At 33.2% G+C, this 23,184-nt stretch overlaps 1 protein-coding gene across 1 annotated transcript; it reads right to left on the reverse strand.

The window, feature by feature from the left end:
• Positions 1–1,294: 1,294 nt before the first annotated feature.
• LOC131628580 (EPIDERMAL PATTERNING FACTOR-like protein 5) lies at positions 1,295–2,292 on the reverse strand. The gene is made up of 2 exons (XM_058899412.1): positions 2,020–2,292; positions 1,295–1,939 (listed from the first exon to the last, which is right to left on the reverse strand). The coding sequence occupies exons 1-2, from the start codon at positions 2,147–2,149 to the stop codon at positions 1,692–1,694; spliced, it is 378 nt and encodes a 125-aa protein (XP_058755395.1). The 5' UTR covers positions 2,150–2,292; the 3' UTR covers positions 1,295–1,691.
• Positions 2,293–23,184: the final 20,892 nt, after the last annotated feature.

Below are 23,184 nucleotides of genomic sequence, written 5' to 3' on the forward strand. Positions count from 1 at the left end.
ACAAAGGAAGTCGATATGCGCATACACAAGTCAAAGAAATCATCCTTAATTGGATTTGGAAAAAGACAAAAGATTCTCATTCTTATATTGCCACTAATGGTGCTCTTACAAGAGTTGGTGATTTGATGATATGTTGTTGTTTCTGGTTTGGTTGTATTCCTTTAGTTTTTGATAAATCTATGTGTAATGTCTTAGATACTTCTCAATTATGGATGGGGTTTGTCCTATACCATAAGTCTATTGGTGTTTGTAATGCCTCTTGGCTTTTCTCTTAATGAAATAGCTTTTCCATAAAAAAAAAAAAACGATGACCCAACTCACTTAATTTTTCTTATCCTGTTAAAAAAACACCAACTCAATATAGAAAATAAATCTTTTGTATTAGAGTTTTGATGCATTTGTGCAATTAAAATAATATAAGTTGTTTGATCATAATCACACCATCTAGAAAAAAGTAAATTTATTTTTCATTTTATAATTGAAAAATTAATTTAAGTAAGAATCATACGATTCTGATCAGACGATAAAAAACACTTAACTGCATGAATGCAGTGATTGGAACCGCATGCAGTCACTCCTTATAACTTTATGGTGTATACAAATAGAAGATTTAAGAATAAGGACACAAAAAGTATTAAATTTATCTTATTTGAAAAGTAAATTTGACAAATTTTTACAGTAGAAAGAGAAAACAATAAAATTGTTCACTTCAATAATTATCAACCATGATGATCTCAAACAAAGTGCCATGTCCGTACATTTTGTAATTTTCTTTACTGGCATTTTATTAAATCACACTACCTAGCTCTGTCAAACATTGCTGTCTGCAAGTGATGAAAAAAACCTCTAATTGGCATATTCACATTTAATGGAAAATAGTGAAAGCCTAATAACAATCCATAACATACAGTGGATGAAATAGTGAGTACAAAAACCAAACAAAGAAAAATTAAGAATGTGAGTAACAATGATGAGGTAGCATATATAAGCTTCATAGTTCAAACCATTCAATACAAGTACAACCAACACATCAATAAATAAATTAGATCTTGCCATTAATAGATGCTTCTTCCATGTGAGAAAGCTATAAATGAAACTTAACTTCAAACACATGATGAAATTACAGAGAAGAAGAACAAAAATAAGGTGAAGTCACATCTACATATTGCATCTGATATCTCTGCATAACTAACAACTGAGCTAAATATTATTTTCTAATTCTTATAATTTCAAATTACGACTTACAATTAACATATTTTGTCATAAATGCTAACATAAACAGAAAACAAAAAAGGAAACAGAAAAGATCTATGTACACAATATAGATAGATAGGTTGTGCTGTTGTGTATGTGTGTTCTCGATAATCACACCCAACACAAAACATGTTACATTCCCAATGAAAAGGTTAACCCAAAAATCAATATTAGTTGTTGTAGCACTCACAAGAAGCAAGCACAACCAAAAACTCAACCTCAGTAACATTATTAATCAATGCATCATACTATAAACTTCAATAACACTGAGATAAAACAAAAACCCAAAAGGGAAAAAATTTAAGATAGCTGCTCTGCAACATTTTCCCTGTTCGGTTCTGGCAACGTTTGTGTTTTTCATTTTGTACTAGGATAATAACATTATTTATTTATATATAAATATATAAATATATATATTCATATGTTGTTGTTATCATTCACGGCAAAAAAAGCTTGTTCCCACACTTGCAACGCCAAGCTTCTGGATAATACTCGAGCCGTATGATTAAACCGGGTTGAACCGGAACGTGAACCGGGTGACACGGGTTGCACCAACCGCACTTGGATCTACATGAAGGAGGTGCTGAACCGGGACCGTTGAGCTTCTTCTGTTGAGTTACCTCTTTCTCTAACGGTGAAGCCGGAGACAGATTTTTAGTTTCCTCGTACTTCACTGTTCCGGTACCTGAAAAAAAGTGAGTTGTTGGAATTGAAATTTGAAAAGAGAATGGTTTACGTTAGTGTTTGGAATGAAATGAAACTTACTGGGTTGTGGTGCGAGAGTGGTTATTGCTGAAGAAGAAGAGAACAAGAGAAGAAGGAAAGTTGGTAATAATAGGCAGTGATGGTTATGGTGGTGGTGTTTGCGGCGGAGAAGGTGGCGTAGTACGCACATGTTGGTGGTGGGAATGCGTAGGTTAGAGAAGGTGTGTTGTGGTGTTATTAAATGCTGTTGCGTGTGAGAGAAAGTCTAAGTCAAAAGAGAAGAAAGAAAGAAAGAACAGCAAAGAGGGAGAGAAAGAGATCTTGTTTGAGTATCTGAGAAAATGGACCCAAGGGTTTGGGGACATGGACCCCACTAAACTTCAGAATTATTTGTCATAGGGCAGGGTGTGTTGTGTCTTACACCTTGCAACTTGGTAAATACTAAGTCCATTCAATTCTATTTTTATTCTTAATTTTGAGTATAAAATAAATATCTTTTATAAAAATATATAAATATAATTTTATTTAGTTTTTTTTCCCTAAACAACTATTAGTTTTTTTTGTATAAGCTAATAAGCATGAGCTATTTTAGTAACTGCTACCATCAAAACATTGAAATGTAGCTTATTTTAGGAATTGCAATAGCGCAGAAAACTCAAATGTTGTTGTACCTAACATGAGAAAATCAACGAGTAATTTAGAAAATATTGTTTTTTTTACACAATTTAGAAAATAATTTAAATTTAAATAAACATGTCATCAATATAATGTATCGCTCTACTATGGAAATAATATGTATCAACCAATAAGAAAGCGAGTGCTTGAGAGAGTGTTGCTAGCACTCCTTTATGAGCAAATAATATACCTCACCTCACATATTATCTTTTGATTCTATATTGTACCATACAACCTATAGACTCCATTGAGTACGATCCACCATGGCTTCCAACTCCATCAAACTTTCACCACTCATGAATGGAGCACATATTTCAATAAAATTATTTGTTTTCAACTTTTTTGTTTGGCAAAGCCAAGTTAACTCTTTACTTGTTGGTATGCAATGCAACAAATATATCAAAGAAATTGTGAGATATTGAATCGAACTCTAGTATGGTCGAAGGGTAGTTTTTTGGTTCGACAGGATTAAGCATGAAGTCGAAGGTTGTTCACATGCTTGTGTCGAAGATGCTAGGGTTGTTAGCATGTTAAATTATGTTTTAGTGTTTAAACCATAATTTGTTAAGTTAGCTTGTTTATTAAGCTGGCTTGTGTAATGGGCCTTGTGGAAAAAAGCTCATTAGTTAGTATGTTAGGTTTTATTATAAATAGCATACTAGTCTCTCATCATTGCTAAGTTGCAAATCCTAATTTGGGGTGAGAGAGGTTATTTATTATTCTTGTAAACTTGTAATCTTGTTTTAAGAGAAAGTAAAAGAATAGTAGTTATAACCAATCTTGTGTTCCTCTTCTTCCTTGTCCTTTATTCATCCCTTATTTTATACTTTGTTCGTGGCATTGAATTCACAACAAATTGGTGCGGTGAGCGTGGAGAAGATGCCTTCAACAAAGTATGAGATTGAAAAGTTCACCGGAGTGAATGATTTCGGTCTGTGGCGCTTGAAGATGAAAGCCCTACTGGTTCAGCAGGGTTGTTTGGAAGCGTTGAAGGGAGAGGCAGCCATGAATGCAGAATTGACGGCAGCGGAGAAGACGAATATGATCGAGAAAGCACACAGCGCAATTTTGTTTAGCCTTGGTGATAAGATTCTCCCGCATGTATCAAAGGAGACGACGGCATCAGGGTTACGGGTGAAACTTGAAAGTTTGTATATGACCAAATCGCTAGTAAATCGACTCTACCTGAAGCAAGCTTTGTATTCATTCAAGATGATTGAAGACAAAGTATTGGTTGAGCAGTTGGATATGTTCAACAAGTTGATTCTTGATCTTGAAAATATTGATGTGAAGATCAAGCACTGTTACTATTGTGTTCTTTGCCTCGATCACATGCTCACTTCAAATAAAATCTCCTGTATGGAAGGGAGTCCCTGACCTTTGAAGAAGTTCAATCAGCCCTGTATTCTAAGGACTTGAACGAACGAAAGGAGCATAAACCTTCGACTGTTGGCGAAGGTTTGGCCGTTAAAGGAAAACTCTTACGAAAGGATGGTAAGTTTGACAAGAAGAAGGGCAAAAGCCAGTCAAAGTCTTACAGTGGCGAAGCATCTGGCATTCGATGCTATCATTGTAAGAAGGAGGGTCACACAAGAAAGGTGTGCCCTGAACGCCTGAAAGATCATGGAGGTAAGGATAATGGCAATGCAGCCATTGTTCAAGATGATTTCGAATAATGTGATGTTCTTGTGGTTTCAAGCAGTGACTCGAGAAGAGAGTGGATTACGGATTCAGGTTGCACTTTGCACATGACTCCAAACAAAGACTTGTTCGAGGAATTATGTGATCAAGATGGTGGATCAGTATTGTTGGGAAACAACAAGGCTTGCAAGATTGCAGGTGTTGGATCTGTGAGGTTCAAACTCCATGATGAGTCAATAAGATTGTTGACTGAAGTCAGGTATGTTCCTGATTTGAAGAGAAATCTACTTTCTCTTGGTGAATTCGACAAGAAAGGATATGTTTTCGAAGGAGAGAAAAGTATCCTAAGAGTCATGAAGGGTTCGAAGGAAGTTTTGAGAGGCGTGAAGAAACAAGGCTTGTATACCCTTGAGGCTGAAGTTGTAAGTGGTTCAACAAATGTTGCATCCACGAAACATTTGTCAAAGACAGAAATCTGGCACATGAGATTGGGCTATGTCAGTGAAAGGGGTCTGGTCGAATTAGGAAAACAAAATCTGCTTGGTGGAGACAAAGTCGAAAAGCTGAAGTTTTGTGAACCCTGTGTACTTGGAAAATCTTGCAAAGTGAAGTTCAACAAAGGCAAACAAAGAACACATGGATCCCTTGATTACATCCATGCTGATCTTTGGGGGCCTGCAAGGTGTCCATCACATTCAGGAGCAAGGTATTTTCTATCCATAGTAGATGATTATTCCAGAAAATTATGGGTATTCATCTAGAAGACTAAGGATGAAACTTTTGAGAATTTCAAAAGTTGGAAGACTCTGGTTGAAAATCAGACTGGCAGAAAGGTCAAGAGGTTGAGAACCGACAATGACCTTGAATTTTGCAATGAGGCATTCGACAGTTTTTGTGCTGCCTCTGGTATTGCAAGGCACAAAACTACTGCAGGTACTCCACAGCAAAATGGTTTGGCTGAAAGGTTTAATCGAACTATTTTAGAGAGAGTCAGATGCATGTTGACTAGTGCTGGACTAAAGAAGGTGTTCTGGGCTGAGGCTGTTTCAACAGCAACATATCTGATAAACAGATGTCCTTCGACATCGTTAGATATGAAGACACCTGAAGAAGTTTGGTCGGGACATCCACCAGATCTCGACAAACTGAGAGTATTTGGCTGCGTAGCCTATGCTCATATTAGGCAAGACAAGATCGAACCTAGAGCTCTGAAATGCATGTTAATGGGATACTCTGAAGGAGTCAAAGCTTATAGGCTATGGTGCCTAGAGTCAGGTCACAGGAGGTGTATCACCAGTTGAGATGTAGTTTTAAATGAAGCTGAAATGGTTTTTAAGAAAATTGATGATGTTGGTCGAAGTACAGAAACATCTGACGAAGAGTTGGAACAGGTAGAGATTCCTGTTGAGGTGGAGCATGTTGATGCTGAATTGCATATCCCTGATGAAGTCAAAGAAGAAGCAGAAGATGCTGAGGAAGTTGAGGAAACTGACGATCACTACCTATTGTCGAGAGATAGGTCGAGAAGAGTCATCAAGGCACCTCAGAGACTTGGGTATGCAGATCTTATAGCTTATGCCTTAATCTCTGCAAGTGAGGTTCTAGACGAAGATCCTAGAGACTACAAGGAAGTTATGAGGAGTCGAAATAAGACTGAATGGCTGAAAGCCATGGATGATGAGATGAAATCTCTTCATGATAATCATACTTGGGAACTGATCAAGAAACCTGCTGAGGCAAGGTTAGTCAGCTGTAAATGGATTTTCAAAGTTAAGGAAGGAATTGAAGGAGTGACGTCGAAAAGATACAAGGCAAAGTTAGTTGCAAGGGGTTTCACTCAGAAAGAAGGTGTCGACTTTAATGATGTGTTTTCTCCCGTTGTGAAGCATAGGTCCATTCGAATGTTGCTTGCCATGGTGGCACAGTTCGATCTTGAACTGGAACAGATGGATGTGAAAACTGCGTTCTTGTATGGTGATCTAGATGAAACGATCCTGATGAGGCAACCTGAAGGGTATGTCGAAAAGGGGAAGGAAGATTGTGTGTGCAAGTTAAAGAGATCTTTGTATGGGCTGAAACAATCTCCTCGACAGTGGAATAGGAGATTCGACAAGTTCATGGCACGCATAAGTTTCATTAGAAGTCAGTTCGACCACTGCGTTTACTTCAGATTTCGACCTGGTAATTCATTTGTTATTTTGTTGCTTTATGTGGATGATATTCTGATAGCAAGCTACAATGTTGAAGATGTGACGAGGGTGAAGGCTGAACTCAATAAGGAGTTCGATATGAAGGATCTGGGAGCTGCTTCCAGGATTTTTGGAATTGACATTCGAAGAGATAGAAAGAAGTCGAAGTTATGCTTATCTCAAGAGGCGTATCTACGGAAGATTCTCGAAAAGTTTGGTATGTCGAATTCGAAGCCAGTTGTGACTCCAACAAACCCTCAATTCAAGCTGAGTATTGATCAGTGTCCCAGTACTGATGTCGAAAGAGCCTATATGAATAACATCCCATATGCTAATATAGTTGGTTCTTTGATGTATGCTATGGTCTGTACTAGACCCGACATAGCATATGCAGTAAGTCTTGTAAGCAGGTACATGGCGAACCCTGGAAAGGCTCACTGCCAAGCATTGAAGTGGATTTTAAGGTACATAAATGGGTCTCTGAATAGAGTCCTAATTTATGGTGGAGCCTTGGGTGAAGATAGTAAAGCAGTAATAGAAGGATATGTCTACTCTGATTATGCAGGTTGTATGGATTCCAGAAAATCTATTTCTGGATATGTTTTCACTATGTTTGGCACTGCAATTAGTTGGAAAGCAACACTTCAGAAGGTTGTTGCTCTATCAACCACTGAAGCGGAGTATATTGCCCTAACTGAAGCTGTGAAAGAAGCATTGTGGCTTGAAGGTTTGGCGAAGGAGCTGAAACTTCAAGGTCGAGGTATCACTGTTAAATGTGATAGTCAAAGTGCAATACACCTGTCGAAGAATTCAGCCTATCATGAGCGAACTAAGCACATTGATGTGAGACTGCATTTCGTCAGAGGAGTAATCGAGCGTGGAGAAGTCCAAGTGCTGAAGGTTTCGACTGAAGACAATGCTGCTGATATGATCACCAAGACATTGTCGAGTTGCAAGTTTTTCCACTGTATGCAGTTGATAAAGCTGCACAATGAAAGCTAGTTTGTTTCCTTGATGTTGTAGAGTTAGATCCAAGGTGGAGATTTGTGAGATATTGGATCGAACTCTAGTATGGTCGAAGGGTAGCTTCTTGGTTCGACAGGATTAAGCATGAAGTCGAAGGTTGTTCACATGCTTGTATCGAAGATGCTAGGGTTGTTAGCATGTTAAATTAGGTTTTAGTGTTTAAACCCTAATTTGTTAAGTTAGCTTGTTTATTAAGTTGGCTTGTGTAATGGGCCTTGTGGAAAAAAGCCCATTAGTTAGTATGTTAGGTTTTATTATAAATAGCATACTAGTCTCTCATCATTGCTAAGCTGCAAATCCTAATTTGGGGTGAGAGAGGTTATTTGTTATTCGTGTAAACTTGTAATCTTGTTTTAAGATAAAGTAAAAGAATAGCATTTATAACCAATCTTGTGTTCCTCTTCTTCCTTGTCCTTTATTCATCCCTTATTTTATACTTTGTTCGTGGCATTGAATTCACAACAGAAATAAACAACATCACAACCTGAGTTTATCACCACTGATAGTTAGTCAACCACAAATCAAACTTATGAAGGTTAAATAATAAAAGCTAATTCATGTGCATGTAATCGGTTGTTGTAATTGGTTGTTGTCGGACTGTAACCAATTACACCTCTTTTAGTTTTTCAATCAAGAGCGATCTGGAACCAGTCATAATTTTGGTGTAATTATTTAGAGCATGGAACTAGAAGTTGGCAGAATCGTTCTGTAACCGATTACAACAGCTGTTAGATTTTAAGTTTTTCTATGGGTAGTCCATTAATGATTAATGAAAATATTTTCACCCTTAATTATTCCCTCTAATTCTCTCTCACTTTCTCCCTCTCCACACTTGATTATTCACTAACCTTGTGGTTTCAAGTTCTAACATTTGGCATCAAGCACCTACTGTGCAATCATAACTTTTGTATCCAATGAAACAATTCATGCAAATCTACACATCCTTGATGCAAAGAATTATGATAAATGATGCAAGCAAATGAAGGTGCTGTTTGACTACCAAGATGTTCTGGATGTGATTAAGAACGATATGAATCCTCTTGTTGAAGGTGCTATTGCGAAACAAAGAGCATCACATAAGGAAGGAAAGAAAAAATATTTCAAGGCATTGTTTTTAATCCATCAACGTTGATACCTATAATTTCGAGAAAGTTAGTGATTGCGAATCATCGAAGCAAGTGTGAGAAATCTTGGAGAAGGCATACGCAATGGCTGGCAAGGCAAAGTGTCATACCCTAATTTTTGACCTATGATCCCATATCATCATGCAATCAATCCATTAAAGTCTTTTGACTTCACAAACATGCATAACATTTGATTTATCTAGTTATCACACACAAGTTGACATCCAAGTGTTTCATTGTCATGATCATAAAGGAGTTTGGATCACATATTTCTTGTGATTTGGGATTTCCCCATTTAAAGAGATCATCATCTTCATCAAAATCTCACCACATTAGGGTTTCATCATTGGTTCATCAAATGATTGAAGTCAACTAGGGTTTTGGCACCATCAGTTGAAAATTCGGGAATTAGAGTTTTGTGAATTGGATTGCAAAGGCTCATCACTCAAGTGATCACCAATAATATCATTCTATGATCCTCAAGATATCTCAATGTGATAAGAATTGCATCATGATCCTAAGGTTTTATTGGATTTGGAAGATTTAGAATTCATCTAATGCAAAGTCAACTGCTCAAAGTCAAAGTTTGACTTTTAAGATTTTTGGTCAAACACATACTTCTTAAGACAAATGTCATTAAAATATGGTTAATGGATGAATTTGGTCAAGAGAAATCATGAAAAATCAAGGTAACTTGGAAAAAAAAGGCAAGATTGAAGAAATCGAAAATTTTTATAAGTCCCAAAGAACATGTTCAAGTAGCCAACTTCTCAGGCTTGTAACTTTTTCCTCAAGCAATCTTTTTGGAAAAACAAGGGCTGAATTTTAAGATCATGTATGATACTACACCATAGTGAAGAGTTTCAAATCAAAAGCATTCCTCGTGTAGTTGTGAGATCATGACAAACTAGGATGTCAAAGTTGTGAAATTGCCAACAACTTAGAAATTTTTCTAAGTGTTTTTCAGTCTCAATATTAGATTTTGTTGCCCAGTTTTCTTTATAATCCAAGTTGATTCAAGACAATTTCTCAACATAAAAGTTGTAGTATGCGATCTCATCTTTCCAATGGTACCAAGAGCATGAATTTATTTTGCTTGAGCACCAAATTTCTAAGAGGGAAACGGCCATGATAGAGCTGAATTATAGGTCCAAAACCATGTCCAATTTCATGTCAAAACCAACTCCAATCCTCGAGATCTTTGCTTATATGCCTATGTTGCTTCTAAATCTGAGCAAAAAAGAGTGTTTTACATAAAGCTTTGGGGCATTACACAAAAAATTGAAGCATTGTTCAAGTTACATACCATTTTGGGAAGAAAGGTGACATTTCCATTTTCATAAAGATGATTTTAATCACAAAGTCTTTGCTTGGAGCTTTTAAAAAGGTTTTTGGTCTGAGCATACTCCATACCAGACCTACTATAAGCATGCTTCCTTGTCCTCTAAAGCTTCCAACCACCCTAGAAAGCTTGAGCTACATTATTGGAACATGGTGCATTCATGAAACTACTATTTCATTCTCAACCAAACCAAGCTTCTACAACCTTTGTTTATGATTAATTCCTTCACTCTCAGCTCTCCTAAGCCCCCTATAAATAGATAGGCGTGCCTTAAAGCTCAACAGACACACTAACTCAAAAAACATAGAGAGAAAATTTGAGAAAACTCAATTAAAGCACCATAGTCCATTTCTTCGAATTTTTCATTTCACTCAAGTTTTCTGCAAACTCCTCACATAATCACCATCCATACACTTCATATGAATTAGTGTATGCATTAGTTGACCTCTGAAACATCCAAATCGATCCAACTAACTGCTACATATTCATCTTTGTAACTTGAGTTGGTCAGAGAGTTTGAGGTATTTTCAAAGCAAAGTAAAGGTCCCATTACACTCCTAGAGGTCCAAGGAAGCTAACTGTATCATTTTCCATTCTTGAAGGTGCTTGAGAAGAGGCAACAAACCTGCTATATTAGGTAACTTTTCTTGCACTTGGAACTCTTACATACGAGTACCACCCCTTTTTTTAATTACTTGTTTCTTTGATTTCTTTTCCTTTTATTTTCTTTTTGTTTTATTTATTTTATTATTATTATTTCTGACTTTATTTACTTAATATTAACATATTGAAAGATCCAAAAAATGTATTTATTTAATCAAGCCTTGATTTTATTTTACTTAGTGCATTAAATAAAAAAACAAAAATAGTTCTTTTGTTTAGTTTATTTAGGTCTTGTTGAGACCTTGTTTACCTAACTTCTTAATGTTTATCTTCACACCATGATGCCTTGATTTATTTACATGAGTATAAATTTATTTTTGAAATGTCCATGAATCTCTATACTATTGTTAAGCGGTGCTTATTGTTGACCTGAAGTGAACATGTTGATTTAATCCTTAAATGATTTGTCTTAATAAAATATTGAAACCCTAATGCTTTGAAGTGCTTGATTCTTGCACTTGCATTGATGTTCCTTCATAAACTTTTGAACAAACCTTTATTGCATGTCTTTTAGGGTTTAGGTGTTGAAGTTTTGTATGGTTTGATTTCTTTGTTTATCCTTGACCTGTATGCATGATGACTTTCATTAACATCCAAACTTAACCTTACCATGTTTAATTGACCCATGACATATCTTGAGTGCTTGATGTGTGATCTTGGCCTTGTCTTGACTAAAGTTTGTAACATGTTTTGACATTTTAGCTTGAGATCCTTCTTTGATGATGTTTGGTGGAATTTGAATGTGAGTAACTTGTTGTTACATAGTTGACTTGTTTGTTTGTCATGAGTAATCTTGATCCTAAACCCTAATTCATGAGCCTTGAAACTTTATCTTGATCTGCAAAAGTTTTAATAAATCTCTTTCCTTTGTTTAAATAAATCTTGAAGTTTACATAACATCATGATGGTTCTTGCTTGTTCTATATGGTTAGATACCTTATGCACTAATGCTTGTGTTCAAATCCAAGGAAAGGGATTGTAGTGTTGACTTGTTTGTCATGTGTTTATCCTTATATGTCTATCTTTGTGGGATTTTATTTGTGAGTGTTTGTTTTATCCCCTCTTTGTAAACTTTAACCCTTATTTCAAACGTAAACCACTTTCATTAAAAACTTTAACTTAATGTCATTGCATTTTCAAGATTTTCTTTTCCTTAATAAATGCTTCAATATACTTAAGCATATTAGGTTCTTTCATAAGACTAAAAAACATTCAACCTCATTCAAATATTTTTGTCACTTGGTTTTTCACTTTAAAATCTTTTCTCAAAAGATTAGACATGAGTCATCTTCATAGTTGAGATATAAATCTCCTATCCTCATAGTAATGATTGAAATGTTGTTGATTCTTGTCCACTTAGGGAGTTAGTTGGCATGCTTGTTGATTTTATATCCAAGTTGGATCCTTTCCCTCGATGATACAAAGATCCATCTTCTCCTACTTGTGGGTGATTAGTTGAGTATTTTCCTTAAGATGACAACTTGTCTCTTCATTTAAAATCAACCATAATAAATCTCTTTGTTATTTTTACTACGAACTACAAGGTTTTGATCCTTTATTGGTACTTAGGTATAAGACTTTATGTCTTTCCAAACAAAAATCTTAAAAACCCATTTCTTTTCTCATCTCCCCAATCTTTTTGCAAACAAACCACTATAGCTTTAATACAATTAATACAAATATAACAAGAGGTTCCTATAGAGTACTATAGATACATAGGATGCTAATACCTTCCTTTGTATAACCAACCCTCATACCTTTGATATCTTCTTTGTGATTTGCTTTTAGTTTTGCTTATTGCATTGCATGTTTATTTAGAGTTTTGATCTTTTCCCTTTACCTGGAAATAATAAAGTTCGGTGGTGACTTTTTACTTTTTGAGTCAAGTTAATCAATAACTTAGTCTCTGATTTTTCACCGTAACACAAAGGTTATGAGGTTACAAACTCACAGCGTCGGATTAAGTTAATTTAAATGGGAGAAGGAGACCATCAATGATTTCACGACGAGAATTACTCGGTTGGTAAACTAAGTAAAATCATGTGGAGAAATGATCACATAGTTTTTGGAAGTATCAAAAATCTTGCATTTTTTGACAACAAGATACAATAACATAGTCTTAGAGATTGATGAATCAAAGGATTTTACGAGATTGAGCAAAGAGAACCTGCAAAGCTCTCTTGAGGTACATGAACACATAATGGAGGAAAGGAATGTTGATAAGACAAAGGCGGAGATCTCTCTGCAACCCCGTTTTAATGAGATAAACAATAAGGCAAAAGGAAAGTGGCTCATGAGCTAAGGTAGAGGGAACTTTCAAAATTTTAATGGAAGAAAGTCCTAAAATTCTAAGAATTCAAAATTCCAAAAGGGTGAAAGCATTATTCACTTTGTAGCTTCACTAGAAAACCAATTCAATACCACCCTTAAATGCTTTAGATCTGACAATGGCTCTGAATTTTTGACTTTAATTGATTTTTTTTCTTTCTAAAGGTATCTATCATCAAAAGTCTTGTATGGAAAGCTCCCAACAAAATGGGGTGGTAGAGAGAAAACTTCAACATATATTGAGTGTAGCTAAAACTTATGAAATTTTAGTATACAACATGTTGCCCATTTGATTAACAGAATTCCTAGTCCTTTGCTTAAGTCCAAATGTCCTTATGAAATGCTGTTTAAAAATTTCCATGTCCTAACTCATTTGAAAGTTTTTGGTTATCTATGTTTTGCCACAACCTTACTAGCTCATTGAACTAAGTCTGATGCAAGAGCTAGAAATGATATTTTTCTTGGCTTTTAAGATGGTACAAAAGGGTTATATCCTCTATGATTTAAAATATCATGTTTTTATCTTTACACATGTGATTTTTATGAGAATGTCTTTCCTTTCAAGCTTGATTCCAAATCATATTATGGTTCTGCACATGAAATAGTGGTTAATACCCTTGTACATGATTCAAATGACATACCAATACCTATTGTACCTGTCTTCCTTGACCACATTGGTCCCACCTTCACTGCTACACCTGATGTTGGTCCTAATTCTCCAGCTACATACGTGAATTCTGTCTCTCAAGTCCTTATCATACTGATTACACTAATAGTCATACCCTTACAAATGATAGTTTGACTCATTTTCTTAACCCACCTGGCTCGCCTACTTTTCATGATTCTCGTCCTAATCACATTGATATCCTATACTATGACCCCGACAACATAAATGAGAAATTTACTTAATACTTTCCACTCACACAACCAGTCCAAATTGTTCAACCCAATGTCCCTAGACCACTTAGGAAATCAACAAGAACTAAACATGATCCTAATGAACTTCAAGATTATAATTGTAGCCTTCTTCCAAAATCATTTAATAATGTAGTCACCAAATCATCTACTCTTACTGCCTATTGTATTTCATCCTTTATGTCCTATGATCAATCTTCTATAAACTACAAAAAAATTGTTGTTCCATATCAGCATACCCTATACCAAAAACCTATAACCAAACTTCACAACATGAATGTTAGAGAAAAGCAATGGACACTGAGATATTTGCTCTTAAAGAAAACCAAACTTAGGATATGGTGGATCTTTCTATAGGAAAAACTCTAGGTTTAAAATTGGTTTACAAAGTTAAGTATCTTGCTAATGGATCTATAGAAAGATACAAGGCAAGGTTGGTAGCCAAGGGATACACCCAACTAGAAAGGGTTGATTACTTTGACACATTTTCTCCTGTTGCTAAAATTACCACTGTTAGAGTGCTTTTATCTATTGCAGCCAACAAGAATTGGCACCTTGAACAACCTGATGTCAACAATGCATTCCTTTGTGGAGTTTTCAATGAGGATGTTTACATGTCTCTTCCCCTTGGTCATGCTATTTCTGATTCCAATAAGGTATGCAAACTTAATAAATCCTTATATGGACTAAAACAGGCTAGCAAACAATGAAATGTTAAGCTATCTTCTACTCTACTATTCCCATGTTTCATACAATCCCAAACTGATCATTCTCTTTACCCTAAGCACACTACCAATGGTTTTATCGCATTACTTGTGAATGTAGATGATAGTGTTCTCATAGGTGACTCCATTATGAAAATAAATGTTGTCAATGCTTTTATGCACAACAAATTTTGCATAAAGGACCTAGGATAATTGAGATATTTCATAGGCTTGGAAATTGCTAGATCCAAATATTGTATTTTTATCAATTAAAGAAATGTATTCTTGAGCTACTTGACGACAAAGGTTTTCTTGGGGCTAAACTTACATCCACCCCTATTGACCCAACCACCAAATTGTCTTCCACTTAAGGGGAACCTTTGACTGATCCTTCTTCATACCACATGCTCATATGAAGACTTTTATATCTCACAAGCACACACCCTAACATCTCATTTTCTGTGTAGCATCTCAGTCAGTACATGACTAATCCTTTTGTATCTCATTATCAGGCTAGAACTTGTGTTTTAATGTACTTGAAAGCATTTCATGCACAAGGCATTATTTTTTCCAGCTCCAAATCCCTCAAGTTAACAGGCTTTACTATTTCTAACTAGGCTAGATGTCTAAATTCACGTAAATTAGTCACTGGTTATTGTGTTTCTTAGTTCCTCACAAATATCATGGTAGTCTAAGAAATAATATACAATTTCTAGGTCATCCACTGAAGCTAAATATAGGGCCTTAGCATCTTTGACTTCTGAAATTCAATGGCTATCATATCTCTTTGCTACTTTCAATTTTTTCTTTTCTATCATGCTTCTCTTTGTTGTGACAACAAGTCAGCAATATATCAGGCACGCAACCTTACATTTTATGAACAAAGCAAACACACTAAGTTAGACGATCATGTGATTTGAGAGAAGTTACAGTCGAAACTCATTCACATGCTACATGTTTCTTTAAGTTCTCAACTAACCGATGTTCTGACTAAACCTCTGCATGCTCCTTTTTTTTAATTCTCTATTCTCCAAGTTAGTATTATGTAACTTACACATCCTAATTTGTGGGGAGGTAACAACTTAACTAGCTTGTTTTATATATATATATATATATATATATATATTGTTAGAACAAGATTTGTTCTGATCAATATTCTTAGTTTTGATGATAACAATGTATATGAATTTTGCTTGAGATAATGTGGTACTCTAATCCTATGCAATTTCCATTTCAGGAAATATATAAAGAGTATGCACAAATTCAGCGCAAGAAGCAGTGTCTCAGAAGGTTCAAGTATGCAACATCAGAACATGCTCTCGCAAGACATCAGAAGATGGTCAAGCAGAATCAGAACATGGTCTATTGAAGCATCAGAAGAACTTGAGATCAGAAGCAGAAGCACTGAAGTTCTCATGGTATCACGCTAGAAGCACTTCAAGGTCAGAAGACAAGAAGATGCTCTGCACCAAGCTGTTTGGCTCTGATGATATTCAAACGTTGTTTACACAAACATCAAATCAGAAGCAAGTACAAGATGGCAGGCTACGCTGACTGACAAAAGGAACGTTAGAAGCTATTAAAGGCAACGTCAGTTACAGCAGAAAAAGCAAGGCTCGAGGTAGTTGACAAAAGAGTGAAACATTAAATGCAATGCTGTACGGATCACGCAGCGCATTAAATGCTCCCAACGGTCATCTTCTCAAACACCTATAAATAGAAGTTCTGATGAGAAGCTGAATACAACACTTTGCGCAAACATATAGAAACGCTGTCAAATTCTAAAAGCTCTCAAACTTCATCTTTAACCTCACTTCATTACTGTTGTAATATCTTAGTGAGATTAAGCTTAAACTTAAGAGAAAACTCACGGTTGTGATAATAGCTTATTAAGAAGCATTGTAACTCTTATAAGAATTTGTTTACATTCATTTCTAAGAACTAAAGGAGATCAAGTTGTGATCGGATTCTCTAGAAAGTCTTAGAGGGTATCTAAGCATTGTGTTCCTAGAGTGATCAGGTTGTGATCAGAATACTCTAGAAGACTTAGAGGTTATCTAAGTGGAAACCCATTGTAATCTTGTGTGATTAGTAGATTAAATCCTCAGGTGAGGTAAATCACTCCAAGGGGGTGGACTCGAGTAGTTTAGTTAACAACGAACCAGGATAAAAATCATTGTGCAAATTATTTTTATCTTAAGAGTTTTAAAGCTACACTTATTCAAACCCCCCATTTCTAAGTGTTTTTCTATCCTTCATATATATATATATATATATATATATATATATATATATATATATATATATATATATATATATATATATATATATATATATATATATATATATATATATATATATTCTGAGTCATAAATGGATTCCAATATAAATTACCTCAAAACTTGTTTATATAAACAAGAAAAGAACTTTTTTTTAATTCTCTATTCTCCAAGTTAGTATTATGTAACATACAGATCCTAATTTGTGGGGAGGTAACAACTTAACTAGCTCTTTATATATATCTAGGGGACGACTCAAGTGAGAACACTTGGTTATTATGAGAAATGAGAACAATGAATCACGGCCATTAAATTTGATTTTAATGGACTAGATTGGTTCCTCTTTCTAAGATCAAGTCCATTAAATATTAAGGATCTTAAAAAGAGGAACCAATCTAGTCCATTAAAATCAAATTTAATGGCCGTGATTCATTGTTCTCATTTCTCATAATAACCAAGTGTTCTCACTTGAGTCGTCCCCTATATATATATATATATATATATATATATATATATATATATATATATATATATATATATATATATATATATATATATATATATATATATATATATATATATATATATATATATCTTTTGAGCCATAAATAATATAAATTACCTCAAAACTTGTTTAGATAAACAAGAAAAGAAATTAGAAATTTTAGAACAATTATTAAGAGAAAATATAAATTATAATAAACAAATTTTAATGACCTTAAAGAAGCAGGTAAATAATAAAACTCCAATTAATGTGTTAGAAGAGTTAAAAGTATCTATAGATTTTTTAGCAGAAAAATTCTCACAAATAAAGTATTGAAAGAAAAACAAAGAGTACTAGAACCAAAAACTTCTTAACTTATAATACAGAAGAAGTTAAAAAAAACATTTGAAATTATGAACCCTTTTATTGGCCGACCTAGAACTATAATGGATGAGGAGACTAGCTCATCTAGAACTACAACTTTAAACCAAACTCAAAATACTTCCTACTTAAATAAACTTTTAGATAGAAAAGAAAATAAAAAATTATGACAATTCCTTGAACAAAGCAAATCTTTTGAGACCAACCCAACTATATAGGTCTGGATTCCTTAAAAACAATTCAAGCCTAATTAGAACACATAGGTCAGAAATGCTAGAATTACCGGATGGTCATATTGAAGAATTTGGATTATTAACAAATGACAGTATAAATCAATTAAATAAAAAACAAATGAATTATGTACATTTAGGATTAATTACAACTGGTGTAAAAGGTTTAGTAATAAAACAAAATTGTGCCAAAGTACTAATAGCCATATTAGATACTAGGTATCCAGAACTAAATAGACAAATTATAGGAGTAATTGAAGTAGACATGAATAATAACTGTGGAATCCATTATTTATGTCCAAACTTTACCATAGGAATTAAAGACTTAAAATACATTAAAATTCAAGTTTAGAATAAAGGATTTAAAAATTTTAAGGGATCAACTATTGTGATAGACATTATTTTTCTCGGAAAATTATCACCACCAGTCTCACCAAAATTTAAACTGAAAATTGATGATATGGTTAAAACAATTACATCAAGAGGAATTAACTTTTTAGGTCCAGAACCAATTCCTCCTTCTCTTTTAGCTGGAGAGGAATGGAAAATTAAAAACAATATTCAGACTGAAGCTGAAACACTAACATCTACAGAGGTTGTAACTTATACTACCAAAGATTATTTAGCCTTAAGCAAACTAGTGAAGATGACTGAAAAAGTTTTAACACTAGAAGAATTTCAAAAAATTAAGAATGATGAACTTTTAATGAAAAATACAATATAGAAATTGAGTTAGCAAATATGAATACTAACAAAAAAAATTTATGGAAAAATATTTGGAAGACGTGCAAAGTCTAAAAAATTTATTCGAAGAAACTGAGAATGTAGAAAAAGAAAATTCTGAGATAAACTACTCAGAAAAGAATTTAGTAAATGAAGAATCTAGCAACTCTGTTACATCCAGATTTCCCAATAGTAGACCAACTCAAATGGGTTACTCTATAGGACTCCCTTCAAGATTGCATGTGGCTATCTACACTAACAACAACCATAACTTAAGAGGACATTAGGAAAAAGAAACCCTGACGAAATTAATTTGTATGAATATGAACAAGTTATGTTAAATATTATTAATATCCATCCACAACTTTTAGTTAGATACGTACATTGAACAATGGACTTCTTTGGTAATCAGAGATTATTAAAGCAAACATTATAATATTACAACAGGTTTAGAAATGATTAAAATTGCCGAAAATTATCTAGGAGATATAACTAGAGCTGCTCGGGAAGCATTTAAAGTTAATTTTTCAGAAAAATTAGCAGAAGTAGTAACTCAAGGAAATAATATTCACAATTTTACATATTTAATACACAGAATTATTACAGGAAAAGATGCCAATGTAGGACTAACCACGAGACAGGCTGAAACCATGAGAGATTTAGAAAAAATTCAATTATATGATTGGAACCATATAATAGAATTTTTACAAGACTTTTATGCCTTAGCAAGCACTTCAGGAAACTATTTTTCTACAGAATTAGGAGAAAGATTATTTACCAAATTACCAGGACCATTAGGTCATGAAATTCATGAAAATTGGAATAAATTCGAAGTTAATAATGAATTTGATAACATTGGAATAAGAATACAATACATTATTTCTGAATCAAAAGAAATGTACTTATATATTCAAATTCAAAAAGAATTAAAACAAAAGAATGTAGGGTTAAGTCAGCTTAGATTTAAGAAAAATTATGTAAAGAAAAACTATTTAAGAAAATCTAATGCCAGAAAACCGTATTTAAACAAAGAAAAACGTGTCAGAAAATATAACCCTAACAAGACTTATAGAAATACAATTACTTGTTTTGCTTGTAGCAAACCTGGACATTTATCTTCTGTTTGTCCAAACAAACAAAATTTATTTACAAGAGAATCATATCTTATATCTACTATAAAAGAAGACATTTTTGAAATAACTTCAGATATTTCAGACAACTCTGAAATTTGGAGTATTTGCTCTCTAGAAGGAATAGAAAATGAATAAATTGAAATTCCTTCCGAAGATGAAAATAATAATAATTATATTCTGTTAGAAAAATTGAAAAAATTCACTTTTAAATAATACAATGGAGCCAAAAAATAAATCTTTAGATTGTAATCATAATTGGAACTACAAAGCTAGAAGTGACAATATTAGATGCTTTAAATGTAATTGATTTTTTTCTTTTGATAAAAGATGGAAACGCCAAATTTGTCTAAAACAAATATGTTCAAATTGCATTAAAAAACATTTTACCATAGAAAATAAAATTCAAAAACTCCTAGAAAATTCAAATCCTCCATAAAATAAAATTATTTAGAAAATAAGGTAGAAACCAAGTTTAAAAATTTTAAAAATAAAGTAGACAAATTAGAAGCAAGACTTGAATGTTTATATATTTTTTACACTTCTCACTTGTATTATTGAAAAAACAAAAATTATTTATTAATGGTAATTTTGTTACAATTTCAATATCAACACATTGCTAGTTTTCTCTTTGTGTCCATGAATGACCGCTACAATATTGCTTTTTTGTTTTGGGACGCTGCTCGCCAGCTATGGTTGGCCATAGTTGGCCATTGAGTCCAAAAATTTAAGTCCATCAGAAGCTCATATGATGTCTCTCAAAAATCAATTGTTGAGATGCTACACAGACTTTATAACCCTGCAAGGGCTCTTAAATTATCACTGAATTCTTGTGATAGATCAAGCAAGTAGCTAATGAACTAACAATCTTGGATACACTTATCACCGATGATGATATTATTCTCTACATCATGTATGGTTTGGGTCACAGGGTCGGTCCTTTGAATTTGGGTGCGTTGGACGAATCAAAAGAGTGGTGCCCCTATAATTTTTTAACAATACATAAATAAGGATAAAAGAAATAATTGAATAAAAAACACATTTTTATTTGATATTGTGCAAAAAGAATAGAAATATAGATCCTTGAATCAATGTTTATACTACATCAAAACATAAACCACTATAAAGAGACTTACTATTCTTCTTCTTGATCTCGTCTTTTTTCCTATAAAAAAATTGACCCAACCTTTAAAATTATTTAAATATCATCCTCTTAGCATTTTTTGTTACAAAATCGTTAATAATTTGTTCATAATCAAGGTTCTTCAAAAAATTATTTTCAATTGAAACTAACGCAAAACTATTTAATCTATCTTGTGACATAGTAGACCTCAAATAAGATTTTAATAATTTTAATTTAGAAAAACTTCTTTCAGCAGATGCAACACTGATAAAAATAGTCAATATTACTCTATAATCTATGTGTGCATTAGGAAAACAATTAAAAGATTTTAAAGAACTCAATATCATATAGCTAGATTTTGATTCAACGGTTAAAACTTCTCTAATAACTTTCAACTCTTCAAACAAAATTTCACCATCAAGATCAAGAGAATCGTCATGTTTTAAACAAGTTTCAAGATGTTTACAACATGCTTTCAAGTTCCTATCAAATAATGATCTAAGTCTTTCAATACGAAACAAGAATCCAAAAATATTTTCATACGTGCTATACTGCTCAAATCTTCTATCAAGTGAGCCAATTGTTTGATCTACAATATATAAGAAATAATGATTTCGAAAAGTCTATTTAGTAGACTCAAGATTCAGTTGTGTGGGTTGAGATGAATTTTCATCATACTGTTGTTTTCTACTAATTTGACGTTTTTGAATAAACACACATTCAATCTCTATTTCATTCTCAATCTTTTCAGCCCTAGCCTTAGCATTTACAAATTCATATTCTTTATATTTTTTCAAATGCTTGATCAAACCTTTTACTAGTTCTATAGCCACATCAATACACATGTCTTCTTTTTTTTTTGTTGCAAACTTTTGTTAATTTCATTAACAACGGTTAACAATTCAAACCAAATAATCATAGTTACTAAAAATTCAAAGTTTCCAATTTCATGAGTTGCTAAAGATTCGACTTCACTTTTATTTTAAGGATCATTATCTTGTTCATCTAGTTGAAGTAGTGTTTCACTCTTAATTTTGGGATCAATAATATAAAATATTTTCTATATCATTGTTTTAATTTTAGTGTCTCAATTAAACTCTTTAGTTGCTAAAATTATGAATATAATAATTGATTTTATTTTAGAGAAATTAATTGATTTTATTCTACTCTATATTTTATTTATGAGAAATTACATTCTTTTATTAAGTAGTGCTCTGTAATTTTGTTAACCAGTATTTTTTTTAAAAAAAATACATATTTTTAGCAAGTATTTTTTAATAGAAAATTCTCTTTTAATATATATAGGATAAGAATTTTTTTTAGTACCCCTAAAATTATGGGGCCCTGGGCTCTCGCCCCACGAGCCCGTGCTGAGGGCCACCCTTTGGGATCTAAATATCAAGACCCTATTGCGTCCATTTTCACCAGAAAACACTCCTTTACTTTTGAAAAATTACATAGCTATCTAATTATTCATGCAGAATTTTCGTAGAAATAAGATGTATGTGCAGATGTTGTTGTTCCAACTTCCAACAACAATAGGTCATATATTCAAGCAATGCCTAAAACTTATGCAATCCAATCCTACTATTAATTATGATGTTGCAAATCCAAACTGGATATTTTATATGAGAGCCAATCATCACATTTCTAAGTTTTTCCTTGTGTTAGTATTTAATTTGTTCCAATTTATTTTATCAAATTTTCCTATTTTGTCCTCTTCCTCAATTTTATTTTATTTTTATATTTTGTCTTCACTTATTTGTTGTACAAGTTATAACCTTTCTTTTATTCTTATGTTTTTGGACACCATTTGATTTATATATACTTTTTCATTCACATTAAATCATCATGAGATATAAAGATTTTATTATAGAAACCAAAATAAAATACATATCAATCATGTATTAGTCCCAGACAATTAACCACAATAAAACACTTTCCAATAATACGTACATCAATCAATTGTCGATTTTGATGTTAACACATGATAACCAATTTTTTTACCTTCAAATAAATAGATTGAATGAAAAAATAAAGGCAGCGGTAAAATTAGATTGGACAGAGGTTGGTCAAAAATTAAAACTTATGCAATCCAATCCTATTATACTTACTAGGTTGCTGCAATATCAACTTGGATTTTTTTCTTTTTATACTAGAATTAATAATCACATATATCAAATGTTTCTTTTTATGTATGTTATTTAGAGATTAAAGGTAGAATAAAGTTTATAATGGAATAGAAGACAAACCGCAATAAGCAATAAG

The sequence above is a fragment of the Vicia villosa genome, unplaced genomic scaffold, assembly GCF_029867415.1.
Source record: "Vicia villosa cultivar HV-30 ecotype Madison, WI unplaced genomic scaffold, Vvil1.0 ctg.000467F_1_1, whole genome shotgun sequence".
NCBI lineage: Eukaryota > Viridiplantae > Streptophyta > Magnoliopsida > Fabales > Fabaceae > Vicia > Vicia villosa.

Coding starts and splice junctions, on each gene's coding strand:
- LOC131628580 (XM_058899412.1), bottom strand. CDS start 2,149: ATGTGCGTACTACGCCACCTTCTCCGCCGCAAACACCACCACCATAAC. Junction 1,940..2,019: donor CACTCTCGCACCACAACCCA/GTAAGTTTCATT, acceptor ACTTTTTTTCAG/GTACCGGAACAGTGAAGTAC.